The sequence below is a fragment of the Sinohyriopsis cumingii genome, chromosome 17 (assembly GCF_028554795.1).
Source record: "Sinohyriopsis cumingii isolate HCF-2022 chromosome 17, ASM2855479v2, whole genome shotgun sequence".
Taxonomy (NCBI): Eukaryota; Metazoa; Mollusca; class Bivalvia; order Unionida; family Unionidae; genus Sinohyriopsis; species Sinohyriopsis cumingii.
Window position 1 is genome coordinate 103,137,014 of NC_142977.1, and position 14,792 is coordinate 103,151,805.

Below are 14,792 nucleotides of genomic sequence, written 5' to 3' on the forward strand. Positions count from 1 at the left end.
TAGTGCTGTCCATGGGAGTCATACAGTATACTGCCTTATAGATAGATTGCCTTCCAATGAACTAGATGATATGTTATAGTGATGTCCATGGGAGTCATACAGTATACTGCCTTATAGATAGATTGCCTTCCAATGAACTAGATGATATGTTATAGTGCTGTCCATGGGAGTCATACAGTATACTGCCTTATAGATAGATTGCCTTCCAATGAACTAGATGATATGTTATAGTGCTGTCCATGGGAGTCATACAGTATACTGCCTTATAGATAGATTGCCTTCCAATGAACTAGATGATATGTTATAGTGCTGTCCATGGGAGTCATACAGTATACTGCCTTATAGATAGATTGCCTTCCAATGAACTAGATGATATGTTATAGTGCTGTCCATGGGAGTCATACAGTATACTGCCTTATAGATAGATTGCCTTCCAATGAACTAGATGATATGTTATAGTGCTGTCCATGGGAGTCATACAGTATACTGCCTTATAGATAGATTGCCTTCCAGTGAACTAGATGATATGTTATAGTGCTGTCCATGGGAGTCATACAGCATTACTGACTTATCGATAGACTGCCTTCAGATGAAGTTCATGATTTATGATGGCAGTCCATTGGATGATACAGTTTACAGCTATATACAGAAACTGCCTTATAATGAAGTACATGAAACGTTCATATTGCTGTCCATGGGAGTTGTATAGTGCACTGCCTTATAATAAAGTTAATGATATATTATGACACAGTCCATGGGAGAATCACATTGTATACTGCATAAAGTAAGGCTGTCTTTATAATGCTGTCCATGGGAGTCATACAGTATACTGCCTTATAGTAAGACTGCCTTTATAATGCTGTCCATGGGAGTCATACAGTATACTGTCTTAAAGTGAGACTGCCTTTATAATGCTGTCCAGGGGAGTCATACAATATACTGCCTTATAGCAAGACTGCCTTTATAATGCTGTCCATGGGAGTTATACAGTATACTGCCTTATAGTAAGACTGCCTTTATAATGCTGTCCATGGGAGTTATACAGTATACTGCCTTATAGTAAGACTGCCTTTATAATGCTGTCCATGGGAGTTATACAGTATACTGCCTTATAGTAAGACTGCCTTTATAATGCTGTCCAGGGGAGTCATACAATATACTGTCTTATAGTAAGACTGCCTTTATAATGCTGTCCATGGGAGTTATACAGTATACTGTGTTATAGTAAGACTGCCTTTATAATGCTGTCCATGGGAGTTGTACAGTATACTGCCTTATAGTAAGACTGCCTTTATAATGCTGTCCAGGGGAGTCATACAGTATACTGCCTTATAGTAAGACTGCCTTTATAATGCTGTCCAGGGGAGTCATATTGTTAACTGCCTTATAGAGAAGAGAAACTACCTTCCAATGAACTAGACGATATGTTATAATGCTGTCCAGGGGAGTCATACAGCATACCAATACTGACTAATGGAGACTGCCTTCCAATGAAGTACATGATACTTTTTATAATGCTGTCCTTAGGAGTCGTACATTATACTGCTTTATTTTCAGATTCTAATATCATTAATAAACAATGCATATAATTAAATGAATGGCCATTAAGTGAGGGATTGCTGTGTTGTATTTTGTGTACATTTTTGTCTTACACTATGAAACACTCTAAATTTATTGGATTCCAATTTTCCTGGTTTTCATGGGTGAGCAAGACCACAAATTTCACAATGAAATATCTACCCACTACTCCCCCTGAATAAATGATCATTATGTGGGTTTCATCTAAAGGGCTTCTAATGATGTCAGTGCTGTCCTAAAGGAAAATATGACATCCAGTATGTCCACCACAGCAGCTAATTTGAAAATATTGTTATTACTGCAGAAATCAGAGATGGTTTTAGCTCTAAGCAGTTAAAACAAAGGAGTGGTCTTATCTTGAATTCCAGGAACTTATTTTCACCCAGAAGAGTTTCAGTCAATTCATGTGACTCTTATCTATGGATTGCTGTGAAACTTTTTAACTTAAATTATACGGACATCATCTAAAGATGTGCATATCAACACATCACTTTATTCTTGCAGTTTGTATAAGAGTTATTGCCCCTTTTGACTTGTAGCTGTAAACAGAATGTGACCACAAATTTCAGTGGATCACCATTATCCTAGTAGCTTTGTTTGTTTAACACCATTTTCCAGCACATGAGAGGCTATACATGGCAGCCAGTTAATTTGGTAGGGGAAGAACCCAGGAAAAGTCCTGAGAGAGTCACCATCCCATGGACAGATACTGGCAACATCGAGTCATGACTCAAAATTCATGTGGACAGAGTAGAGATATCACTGATCTGTAAAGGTGAGAGTCTTAGACCACTTGGCCTCCCAGAGTCCCAGATCACCATGAATCATGATAATAATAATGGTCATCATCTGATGATTTTCCCATTTTGTCTTGCAGCTATTTGTGGTGTATGGTACAGTAAAGCATATCTTGTGAAGACAGCTATGAAAGACCACTTGTCTTGAGAGATCAGGTTCTCTTTGCACAGATTTATTGGTTATATAATGTTATGAACTGTTATGATGAGACCACCTGTCTTAAGAGACCATTTTGGGGGGCAGAAAGGTGGTCTTTTAAGACAGGTTCTGCAGTATCTTTTGAAGTCAACTAGTCCCACATATTTTGATGAATCAGTGTACTTAGTACATTATATTGTCATCATTAGAAGATGAGCAAATCCAATGTAATTTTTAGCATTTTGGCTGAGCTTGTGATTCCTATGAGGCCATATTTCTGATATGTAAACAAGGCTATCATCAAGTCTCAGAGGCCATATTTCTGATATGTAAACAAGACTATTATCAAGTCTCAGAGGCCATATTTCTGATATGTAAATAAGGCTATCATCAAGTCTCAGAGGCCATATTTCTGATATGTAAACAAGGCTATCATCAAGGCTCAGACAAGCCAGACTATGAACAAGATCCATGCCTTCATTAACACCACATGCCATATTAACGTGCCAAAACTATGTGCCATACTTCTGAACTCTGTACCATCAATATCATTTAAGATACACCAAAGTGGATGGTATTATGGAAAAGTAGACGTAACTCTAAAATGATGCCAAATAAGGTAGGATTTCAACTCACATTACAAAATACAGCCAGACAAATTTCATTTTTGAGACCCGTTTTCTTTAGGACAAACACATTACTGTGTTTCGGAACTAGTTTGTTCTTGATTTGAGACTTTTTGGCCCAAGATCTTAAAAAGAATGTCTGTAACTGCACATGGATGGTAAACTTTTGCAAAAAGTAGAATAAGTTTGAGATTTTGGGTAAAAAGTGGCAGGGACACAAAAATCATGGGTCCAATACACTCCCAAAAGTACCAACTTTTACTTTCTGGACATAAGTGAGCAATGTTGCTCATTGAAAACAGTGTCTTTTATACACCAAGGCATCCAACTAAATGAAAATCTCTTGGTAGTAGATTTATTTGGATGCATTCAGAAGTAACCCTAAAAATGTGTTTCCTAGTCCCAATTGGAGTGAAAATTAAAAGAATCTCTTAAGGATTAATGAGTTAATGAGAAACCATGCTAGTCATATGGTGGGAAATGAATCTACAGCCTTATGGTCATGGTTTGAATGCTTTGACCACTGAGCCATAGCCACTCCCATTTATCTTTTGGCTGAATATAGCATATAACATAATCTCACAATATAAACTTAAGTGTTGTTTTACCATCAAACATTGAAAACCACTATCACTACAAAATACATGTTAATGTCAATTTGTTCGGAGCATCCTAGATTTTACATATATTTGAAAATAGATTTTATAATGTAGACAGTTTAATTCAGTCTAATTACACTGAATTGAATGTTTAGTATTTATACCCTTATATCACTTCAGGATACATTCACTGATGTTCTAAACTCGCTGGAGTTCAAAATAAGTTACAGTTTACCTGAGCCGGCATCAGCCCCACCCACTCCATCCCCAGGGGCCCTCCCTGACATTAACAGTTACCCGATCCTGGATGCAGGGGTTACCAGAGAGAAGGCTTTCTTTACTGCCGAGGTAAGTCATCATAACATTTATGTAAGTGTTTATATGTCCATATCAAATTGTAAGTAGATAAATGGTCAGTCATATGCTTTTTGATTTTCTTTTTTAGCCCAAACTTTTTAAAAAGTGATAGGAATGTTATGATACCACCTATCTGTCTGTCACTCTGTCCATAATTACATATCCTAAAGCAGTAGGTAGAAAATTCATGAGAATTTGTGTGGTGCTGTTGTGATAACTATCAACAAGAGGTGTATCATCCTTGACCGCTGTTGAAATCTGTTGGAAGGGATCAAAAATATTTCATTACAACTCCTGTGTCACTGTCAGAGGGGTGAGCATTGATCTGGATCACTGTAAGAGGGATGGGATGGCTCATTGTAAGAGGGGTGAACTTGGGTGAAATTATAATATGGAGCTGCGTTGATTCTGCTTTATTAATTAGGGCCATCTGATGGACCCAATTTCCGTTGCTGGTCCCACAATTTTTATTTTGATCTACTCACAATCAAAAGTTGCTAAATATTGTTTCGCATAAATTTTGCCTCATTCAATTCTGTTCCATAATATATGTTACTAAATCAGAACTGTAATTTTACATTTTTCCTTACCAGAAGTAGTCATATTCATACAAAAGCTTGGCATATCTTTTAAGTGCATTTAATTATAATAAGTCAGGATCCGAGCTTGACACTACATAAAAATTACATATTCCCAGAATAAGCCATGGTTGGCTGAAAATAGGGAGAAGAGGGTTTAGAAAGTTTACAATATTCACTTTAAACTGAGTTTTTGCATATTGTTTCATTTCTTTTCATTATAATGGTGATGTTGTTGTTTTGGGGTTTAACGCCATTTTTCAGCACACGATAGGCTATACATGGTGGCTAGTATTAATGGTAGAAGGAAGAACCCGGGAAAACCCTGGAAAGAACCACCGACCCACGAGAAGCTACCTGCAAGCTTTCTCACATACCGATTCTGGCTGAATCTGAGACTCGAACCAGCGCAGACAGAGGTGAGATGGCAGTGATCCGTAACGGAGAGCGCTTTAGACCACTCGGGGCCCCATAATGGTGATGAAATATTACTTAAAGTTTAATTAAATATTGTTGTATAACATAATCAGCAGCAGCTCCATAACAAAAGTCCGCTTTTCATAAGTATATATGATTAAATGTTGGATACAATGATTTGTTTATTAGTACTGGACATGGATATCTCCGCTGGGTTCTAATCTGCATCAGATTGGGCTTCAAGAATTCTGGTTTTTTGCTTGTTTTTTAAGTATCATGTGCAATTTTTTAAGAATTATGTAGGTATCAGTGTCATTTCTGGTACTTATGATCATAAAATTGGAAGAAAAAATTGACACAAAAGTCATTGTCTTTGTGCTATTGTTGGAATAGTTCCTGATATAGAGATGCTAACTATTCAAGATTTTGCAGAATTATTACAAATTTTTAGTGTAAATTCTACATTCTAGATTATATTGACATAATTCCAGAAAATCAAAACTTTTCAAAAGAATTTTATTTGGGGACAAGGGTTGAAAGAAAAGTACTTAAGCACCAGTATCAATGACTGGTACATAGAATATAGTTTCTCAGGTAAGAAAACAACAGACTGTACACAACAAGAAATGAATAGATTAGACACTAAATAGTTATAACAAAAATGAAGGCAGAGACAAAGAGAACAAATCAAATTTCCTGGAAACTTATGTCTACAGCTACTGTTTCAGGCAAATATTTTGAAGTAATTTATGGTTGTAGAATTAGATGAATCAATAAACTGTTTATGTTCATTGGACCTTGTTTTTTACTGACTGTGCAAGAATGTATTGAGTCATGAAAAGGTTAAATTCTTATGATTATAATAAAGTGTTTCATTTTTAATGAACTCATCCATTCTGGACATGTTGTCAAGGTTCTGAAATATGGATTTTAGGATGCCAGATAAGCATACATGGGCTTGGCATTTCTGTGCAGTAGATAGTTTGCAGAATTAAAATGACATGCCATTGCATATGCTCAAATTTTTAATTGTTTTAGATAATAATGACCAACTCATCAGTAGCTGATGTATTTGCTGTCATTTTCTTACCAAATCTGTCCCTAACCATTTATGACTTATTTTTGTCTGCTGCTATTCTAGGACTCAGAATTCAGAGGCATAAGCAACAAGCACAAAAGAAAAATTTCCATCACTTAAATTTTTTTTAAAACTTGGCAGGTGAAGTTTGCCAAAAAATGTGGTGAAAATGAAATCTGTGAAAGTGACCTGCGACTTCAAGTCAGTCCAAATCTGCACCCGTAAGTACCATCTGTTTTCTTAGGATTTTTTGGTATCAGACCATACAGCGGTCCAACACTAAAGAGATCTTTGCATTAGCCAGAAATGCGCACTGTGTTATAAGCATGGTTGCCTTATATTGAGGTAGGTTTTTCAATATCAAAACTATATTTATGCCCTAAATGGAATCCATTATCATATCAATGTTATGTGGGAGACTGTGTTATATTAAGGTACTTTACGTTATCATTCCCATGTTTTATGATGGACTGTGTTATTATGGGATAATAATTTACATTACTATAGCCATAATATATGAGGGACTGTGTTATAACAAGGTATTTTACATTATTATAGCCATGATATATGAGGAACTGTGTTATATTGGGGCACTTTACATTTTCTTAGCCATACTATATGATGGACTGTGTTATAATGGAGTAATTAACATTATTATAGCCATGATATATGAGGGACTGTGTTATAATGGGGTACTCGACATTATCATAGCCATGATATATGATAGACTGTGTTATAACAAGGTAATTTACATTATTATAGCCATGATATATGAGGGACTGTGTTATAAATGGGTAATTTACATTATTATAGCCATGATATATGAGGGACTGTGTTATAATGGGGTACTTTACATTATCATAGCCACGATATATGAGGGACTCTATTATAATGGGGTAATTTATGTTATCATATACATGTAATTTGAGGGACTGTATTATAGTTAGACACTTTATTGCGAAGGACTGCATAAACATATGACATTTTTAGTTGTGTATAAAGCACACACAACTGCAAAAATAGTTTAGAATTTGACCTGCAGAACTCAGTTCTGGCATATTGGGGTGTATTCTGTTTTACTGGACCAAGTGATTTTGCACCAGTTTAGAAAATATTTATACCTTATTTGATTCTGTTTTATGTGAAGATTGTAATCCTGACTCTGTTTCATTCGGAATGTCCTCAATTTCCACCAAACTGTGAAGATTGTAATCCTGACTCTGTTTCATTCGGAATGTCCTCAATTTCCACCAAACTGTGAAGATTGTAATCCTGACTCTGTTTCATTTGGAATGTCCTCAATTTCCACCAAACTGTGAAGATTGTAATCCTGACTCTGTTTCATTCGGAATGTCCTCAATTTCCATCAGATGCTAGATAAAGACATGCTACCTGGAAATCTGTGTTGTCGGTGGAAAGAATTGGTTTGTTCCCAGCTGTGAAAAGCCCTTTAACTTTGCAAATATTGGTCAAAGTTGGTGGAAGACCCCAGAATTTTTAGCTGCCGCTTGATAGCAGAAAAATATGTGTAATTGAGTTGTAATTTAACTGATCATGGGTTACATTTATTGAGTTCTTACAGAATTTTCAGGCATTGTAAAAGTCTACATTTAGTTGAGGTACAAGTACTATATTGATCATTTGGGTGCTTGACTGAAACATATTTTTATAGTCAGTCCAAACACTCAGGCATTCAGACTGGTGAAGTAGACTGGTTATGCTGCAGTTGGCACTATATCAGTAGCTTTACTTGTGTAGAAGGTACATAGACAAGTCTTGTGTCACATTCTGCAAACATGTGAGGGAGAGATTTGTCTGTGTCATGTCATCTTTTAAGTTTATAGAAAATTTATCAAGTATATCTTCCTCAGTTCCCCTCATGAAAATGATAAATGTTTGCTTGTTGTTTTGGTAGTTCACACTGGCAACTACATTATCATTATCACTAAACATTATCATCAGTTGATACCACTCCCACCAACAAGTTGCCTTTGCCACATATTTTACCATCAGATCTTGCTGAATATGTAGAAATCGGCCCATTAACTTAAGGCAATAGTAATGTAGAAATTGACCCACTAACTTACTGCAGTTGTAATGTAGAAATCAGTCCATTAACTTATAGCAGTTGTAATGTAGAAATCGACCCATTAATTTAGGGCAGTTGTAACGTAGAAATCAGCCTGTTAACTTAAGGCAGTTGTAACGTAGAAATCAGCCCATTAACTTAAGGCAGTTGTAACGTAGAAATCAGCCCATTAACTTATGGCAGTTGTAACGTAGAAATCAGCCCGTTAACTTAAGGCAGTTGTAATGTAGAAATCAGCCCATTAACATATGGCAGTTGTAATGTAGAAATCAGCCCATTAACTTAAGGCAGTTGTAACGTAGAAATCAGCCCATTAACTTAAGGCAGTTGTAATGTACAATTCCATGCTTTGGACATACTTGAAAAGTATTGCATTAAATATCCTGTCTGTAATCAGATTACACTGAAAGTTGATGTTAGGGTACAGGGAGACCCCTTAGGATACAGGAGACCCCTTAGGGTACAGGGAGACCCCTTAGGGTACAGGGAGACCCCTTAGGGTACAGGGAGACCCCTTAGGATACCTACTTATTTATAATAAGAATTGAACTTATTGCCTCAGAACTTTAAAAAAATAACACAGATATTACAGGCATTTTCTGTAATGAAATGGAATCCAAATTCGGGCAGTAGGCTCATGACGCTTTTTTATCATTATGTTCTCCTTTGTCCTTGGAGCCAACAATGCCGATTTTACATGAACTTGCCTTGGTATCAGATATGCACTGCAGTGTTTTGAAATCAAAGCTATTTGGATTGGAAATGAAAAGAAAGTTCTCCCTGGAATACATTCCCTAATCACATTACATTAGGAATATTAGCCTGCTACCTTGCAAATATTCAGCCCTACTAAAAGACAAAAAACAGCTTATTCTGTCAATTTTTAGATATTCAAAGGGCAGTAACTCTTGCCCATGAACTCCTCTTCATGCCACTAAGTGTCACCAGTTTTTAGCTTCACTGTGTGCTGAGACACACACAATGCAACAGCCTCTGACAATCCTATTTGGTGTTCCTATGGACCTATCCAACATTCATTTTGCATTTATGGTGCAGTTTTTTTCAATCTTACAACAGGTTGTTTACTTTATTTGACAATTTCTGTACAATTTTTTGAGAGATTTGTCACTTGTTGGGACTTCATCTTGTAGGACCACCATCCCACCATTCTATCATTGACCTTACACAGGGTCATTATGAGTTAGCATACATTTGACTTTATTTGCTTACTCCATCCATTACAGAGCTCATAATAGCAAAATTCTGTAGTGCTGCTTGATAATTGTGCCTAGTTTATTCATATTTCATGCTGTTTTGATAGATTTATGGCTTAATTATTACCTAAGCATGCAGCATAAGTTGAAATGGGGCCATAGTTTCTGATATGATATTTCGCTGATCTGTTAGTTACGACAGTGTTTTTAGTGACCTAGTAATTTCAACACATTACTAGTTTCTGATTTATTTTATGTTTCTTGTGTCATTTCAGCAAAATATCAATTAAACATTTTATATGCAACTTTAGAACATGGAAGTCTACCATGACTCCTGTTTTGTTTATGTTATGTACACATTGTTTCTGTTATGCAGAGTCTATATCATGTGGTTATGACAGTGTTTTGTTTTAGCAATCCATTTTTCAACATGTTACTAGTTTCTGCTTAGTTGTGTGTCCTCTTTCAGTGCATGGAAGTCTACCATGAGTCTGGTTCTGTCTGTAGAATGTATATACATTGTCCCTTCTTTATTAACTATGCATTGTGCATAACCTTAATATTGAACTGTATGTTTATGATATGACATGTTCACAGGACTGTTAGTTATGCCAGTGTTTTAGTGACCTAGTAATTTCAACCCATTTCTAGTTTGTGTCTTTTGTATCATTTTCACAGAATATTAATTTAAATGATCTATGTGCAATTTCAAAGCATGGAAGTCCGTCATATTATATTCTGTATCCATTGTTTCTGATATACAGCATCTATAATATGTAGTCAGTGGCAGACTGGGCTGCCGAGTTAGATAATGTATCCTATTAGCTAATTAGTCACATTCTAATTTGCTAATCTATGTATTATTTTCTCTCTTCTTGTGTTGTTTCAGGAGGAATGTTTACTACATGCATGACATGCTCGTGTACAGTGATTGTACTGTTCAGCACTGAAGGGAAGGAAAGAAGAAATAAAACAAGGGTGACAACCTATGGTTCATGGGTGGCGATTACGATGCATTGGGGAATATTCCCCCATTTTAGGCCTGTAAGCCTTCCCACGTGTCAGAGCATGGCCCTCGTGCCTGTAAGTCTGGGTGCATGGGGTTAATGAGAGATCCATTGGATCCATATTAATAATAGTGCCACACCGACCACAGTCATCACAACATTACCAGCTGTCCAGCTGACACCAGCAGCCCAACTGACACTGGCACCAGCAGTACAGCCGACACTGACAGTCCTGCCAAATTGTTCATACGGGGATTTTAGTGATAGATCCATCTAGCCAAGCCAGCGGTACCTTTATCATCTGTCAGTATCTTATCATTACCATACCAGAGATTTCAATGAGAATTCTGTCTGTGCAACCATGCCTTCAGTGCGGCTTGTACTGGTGATTGCTGGACTGTTTGTATACTACCAGCACCCGGGCCAATCACATGCAGTTCACACAAGATCCATTGGATCTAATACATTTCAAAACTGTTGAGCCAAGTCAATTCAGGCTGACCTCACACCATTTACACCAGCTGGCAGTGCTGGAAAGGCTGGCAGTGCGGGAAATGCTGGCAGGGCTGGAAAGGCCGTTGGTGCCAGCAGTGCAGCAAATGCCAACAGGGCTGAAAAGGCCGGCAGTAATGGCTTTGCCGACAATGCCGTATATTAGATTACTTATGGCTTATCCTCAAGGTTGAACTAATGTCTTGGACAGATACAACTGAGGGGAGTCATCAAGGCCACCCAGCATGTCACGTTTGAAGCCAAGCAGGATGAGGACTTGGTGCACAGTGATGGTAGTGAGTCACCGACAGACCAGGCTTTTACAGAGGATGAAATTGAGTCGTCATACCTTGTGGTATGTCTCATCTAGTGCTGCAAGTAGACCCAGTTAGGCCACATGACACAGTGTGTGCATCAGAACTGCATCAAGTCCACCATAGAATGGACTGAAGTTGTCTCTCCAGCCACCATCAAGGACAATTTCTTTTTTCAGGTGTTGGCTACTTCTGAATACTCCCACCCTTGCTGCTGCTCTAAAAAATTGGTAGATCTGGTTGAGGAAAGAAGACTTACTGAACACTTGGGTGGCAACAGAAAGGATTGCTAGGGTATTCGACCATGGCCAGCTCATTGATGGGTCCAGCCATTCTTTTCTCAATATGACATGTCACATGTGGGCGATCCACATCACTCCTACCTTATCATACCATCCATTTCAGAGTGACCCTGATCAGGTCCCCGTTGGTCTACAGGAAGACTAGAGGGAGATTGGCAGTTCAGGTAATGCCTTTCCTCCTTGCCGCTCCATCCACATGGACATTTGGAATCACTCAGTCCCTGTAAGTGTGTAAGAATGGTCAGTGACCTCAAGGGGATCTCCTTTTTCACGTGTGCACCCACATCGATCCCTATGATGCAATAGTACAGTGGCAGTAGGAAACTGATTTTGAGCTCAGTGGACCTCCCTGTTACCTCAGAAAGGGGGGGGACTGATCCAGGTCAGTTGGAGAGAATTCGGGCTTTGTTCATCAACAGTCCCCTCAACCCTCTACATGAATAACAAGCCCCAGTGCTAGACATCACTATAAACTGTAACACTGCAGACATAGCGATATGACTGCAAAATATTTAAAACTAGGTGAAAAATCCAAATCACACACACACACTCATCTACCATACTCCATTTTTTATATTTATGACCACCTGTAAAATCAACTTCATATCAAGCAACATTAGATGTTGCTTGTGTTGGTTAGTCCTTGAAAGAATTGATTTGATTTCAGTCATTCATCGTCCTCATTTACACGAGATGTAGCCCGTAAATGCCAATCTCCTAACTTGGATTTTCCAACAAAAATTTCTTTGTTAACGGCCCAAAAAAGCAGTTTGTAGTTATTGGGATCATTTATGATGCACTTATCACTAACACTTCAACTATTTGTTCTGCATTCTCAGTTATTTTCTTTGTCCCACAAGCCTTGTGGGGGAAGGGGAGAATAATCCACCGTTAAGTGAACTCATTAAAAGAAGTTTGTTATTAGTTGTGATCAGGGATACTTTGCATAGAAGAACAATGTATCTATTAATTATTATTCATTTATTTTTGCCATTATGAAAAGGTACAAAAGTATAAAACCATTGAAATGTTTTAATTATTTTGTTATTACAGAATTGCAATTAATGCCACTCAAATCTTTCTTTTTAACAGTGATACTGCAGGAAATGATATATTGGAGGTTGGAGGTTCATTGGAAATCAGAGTCAGTGTAGAAAATCTTGGGGAAGTAGCCTACGAGACCACCTTCTATCTTGAGAAACCTGCAGAGCTGAAATGGCAGTCATCAACACCTGTAGGTTGAAGGCTTGTGTTGATCTGGTGTATGGTATAGTCATGGGAGAGAACCACATCACTTACAATGTAGTCATGGGAGATAACCACATTACTTTCGATGCTCTTCAGGTGTTATATGCAGAGATGCTTCTAGGGCATGCAATCACGCAATTCTTGCAAAACTTGTACCGATTTGCTGACTTGGAAACAAGTAATGTTTAAGAAATCCCACAAGTTAGTTTCAAGTCGCTCATATGACAGTATACTCTTCGTAGTAGACCGTTTATTCAGCGATTCACCCTTAAAGTGCTTGTCATGACACAAGTCAAGTCAGTGGAAATATTGTAGCGTTTGTTGTATTTTTTTAAAACTTTGTACATATCTGGGTTTTTTCAGCATGACATAAATGGTTGTTTAAATAAATGTGATTGGCACATCGGGCCCTGTAACAAGCATTCTGTGATAGTTTGATCTTGCATCATGGAAGTTTTACAAATGCACGTTTATAATACAGGCTATCTAGAAGACCCAGAATGGCTGATTCCAGTGTGATTTGTTTTTAGATGTCGATTTCATTCAGCAAATACTGGCTGATCATAGTAATGAAGGCAATTTAAAATAAAATTAGGAAGTATATCTGATTATTGGGGCCGGGAAAGTGTTAATGAAGATACCAGTGGGTGATATTGAGCCTGAAAATGGTGTTAAATAGGATTCTGATGTACATGATGGAGGGACAAAAACAGACAGCATGCTGGACAATCCCTCATTTCAGTGCTTTTTCTAAATTAAATGTAGAATATGCAGACTAACAAGCCAAATTAAAATACAGACAATTTAAAAGTAGAGTGCAATTTTTGTTTCTTTTCTTGTCACAGTTTAGCCCTACAGAATCATGTGCTACAAAACCATATAGCCCTGGCATAAAGATTGCGATAAATCTAATAAGAATCTAAAAATGACGTTAAGAACTAAAGATATTTATTTGATCAAACTAAGTCTGTTTAAACAAGTAGACTGTTGCATTAATGGATTTAAATCCTAATAATGTGGAAGAGTGACTCTGACACAGTAGTCAGAGTACTAATTCAAGAAAGTTACACATTAGAAGAGATTATGTTAGTGAATAATATTATTTTGGAGCAGAAGTATCCAAAAGACCATACTTTGAGCTGTGGAAAATTGTACATAACAGTGTTCCAGCTGGCAGGGCTAGCTATGTACATGCCCCTTCAGACAGTAGATCCTGCAAGGGGGTTCTTAGTACAGAACAATATTCATTCACAGATAAGGATCAGATTAAGCTCAGAAAAAAAATCAACAGATTTATGCTTGTACAACAGGAGGCAACATCATTTAAAATTTTGATTTCAATAAGGGTCTTACAGTGAAAAGGAAAAAAGAGAGATGGATATTGAGGTGTTAGGTAAATATTGAACTATGGCCATTGTTACTAGCCCCACCCCACCCCAATTTTTATTCTATTCCCTCCCTCCCTTTTTTTGTGACAAGGTGGAAAATCACCACTCAAGATAACATCCAGGGAGCATCTCTGTGTATGCCACAAGTTTTAGTTCCAGCATGGTGCCTTGTATATTTGCAGTCATGTTTTATGCATTTATTGCTTTTATTTTGTTTCTTATATATACAGCCTAAGGAGGAACTTTGGCAATAGTTTTGTGTGCTGTTTGTTTTTATCTCCCTTTGACAGATTTATATAAGTACAATATTGTGTTACGTTTAACATGTTCAGTCTCTTCATCATTTTCTTCATTCTTTCAATTCTCATGGAGTCTCACCAGTGTTAGTAGAAATCTAAACACGGGTATTTGTATACCCCTCAAGTAGTGGTCTATATTAATCATGTCCATCCATCTGTTTGTCCTTCCATTATTGTTAGCACAACTACCCATGCAGTTTTTCATGGATTACCATGAAACTTAATAGTTATTATAGCTATCACATGAAGATATGCATGTCAAGAAATCAC

General features: G+C 37.3%; 1 protein-coding gene across 3 annotated transcripts in view; it reads left to right on the forward strand.

Moving 5' to 3' along the window:
- The window catches only part of LOC149779581 (integrin alpha-PS1-like), a 169,138-nt gene that overhangs the window by 112,697 nt on the left and 41,649 nt on the right, over positions 1-14,792 (forward strand). For all 3 annotated transcript variants that reach the window (XM_089940326.1, XM_089940327.1, XM_089940328.1), the window contains 3 exons: positions 3,920-4,087; positions 6,311-6,390; positions 12,680-12,821. In XM_089940326.1, coding sequence (XP_089796452.1) covers positions 3,920-4,087; positions 6,311-6,390; positions 12,680-12,821 — 390 coding nt within the window. The remainder of the gene's footprint in view (positions 1-3,919; positions 4,088-6,310; positions 6,391-12,679; positions 12,822-14,792) is intronic.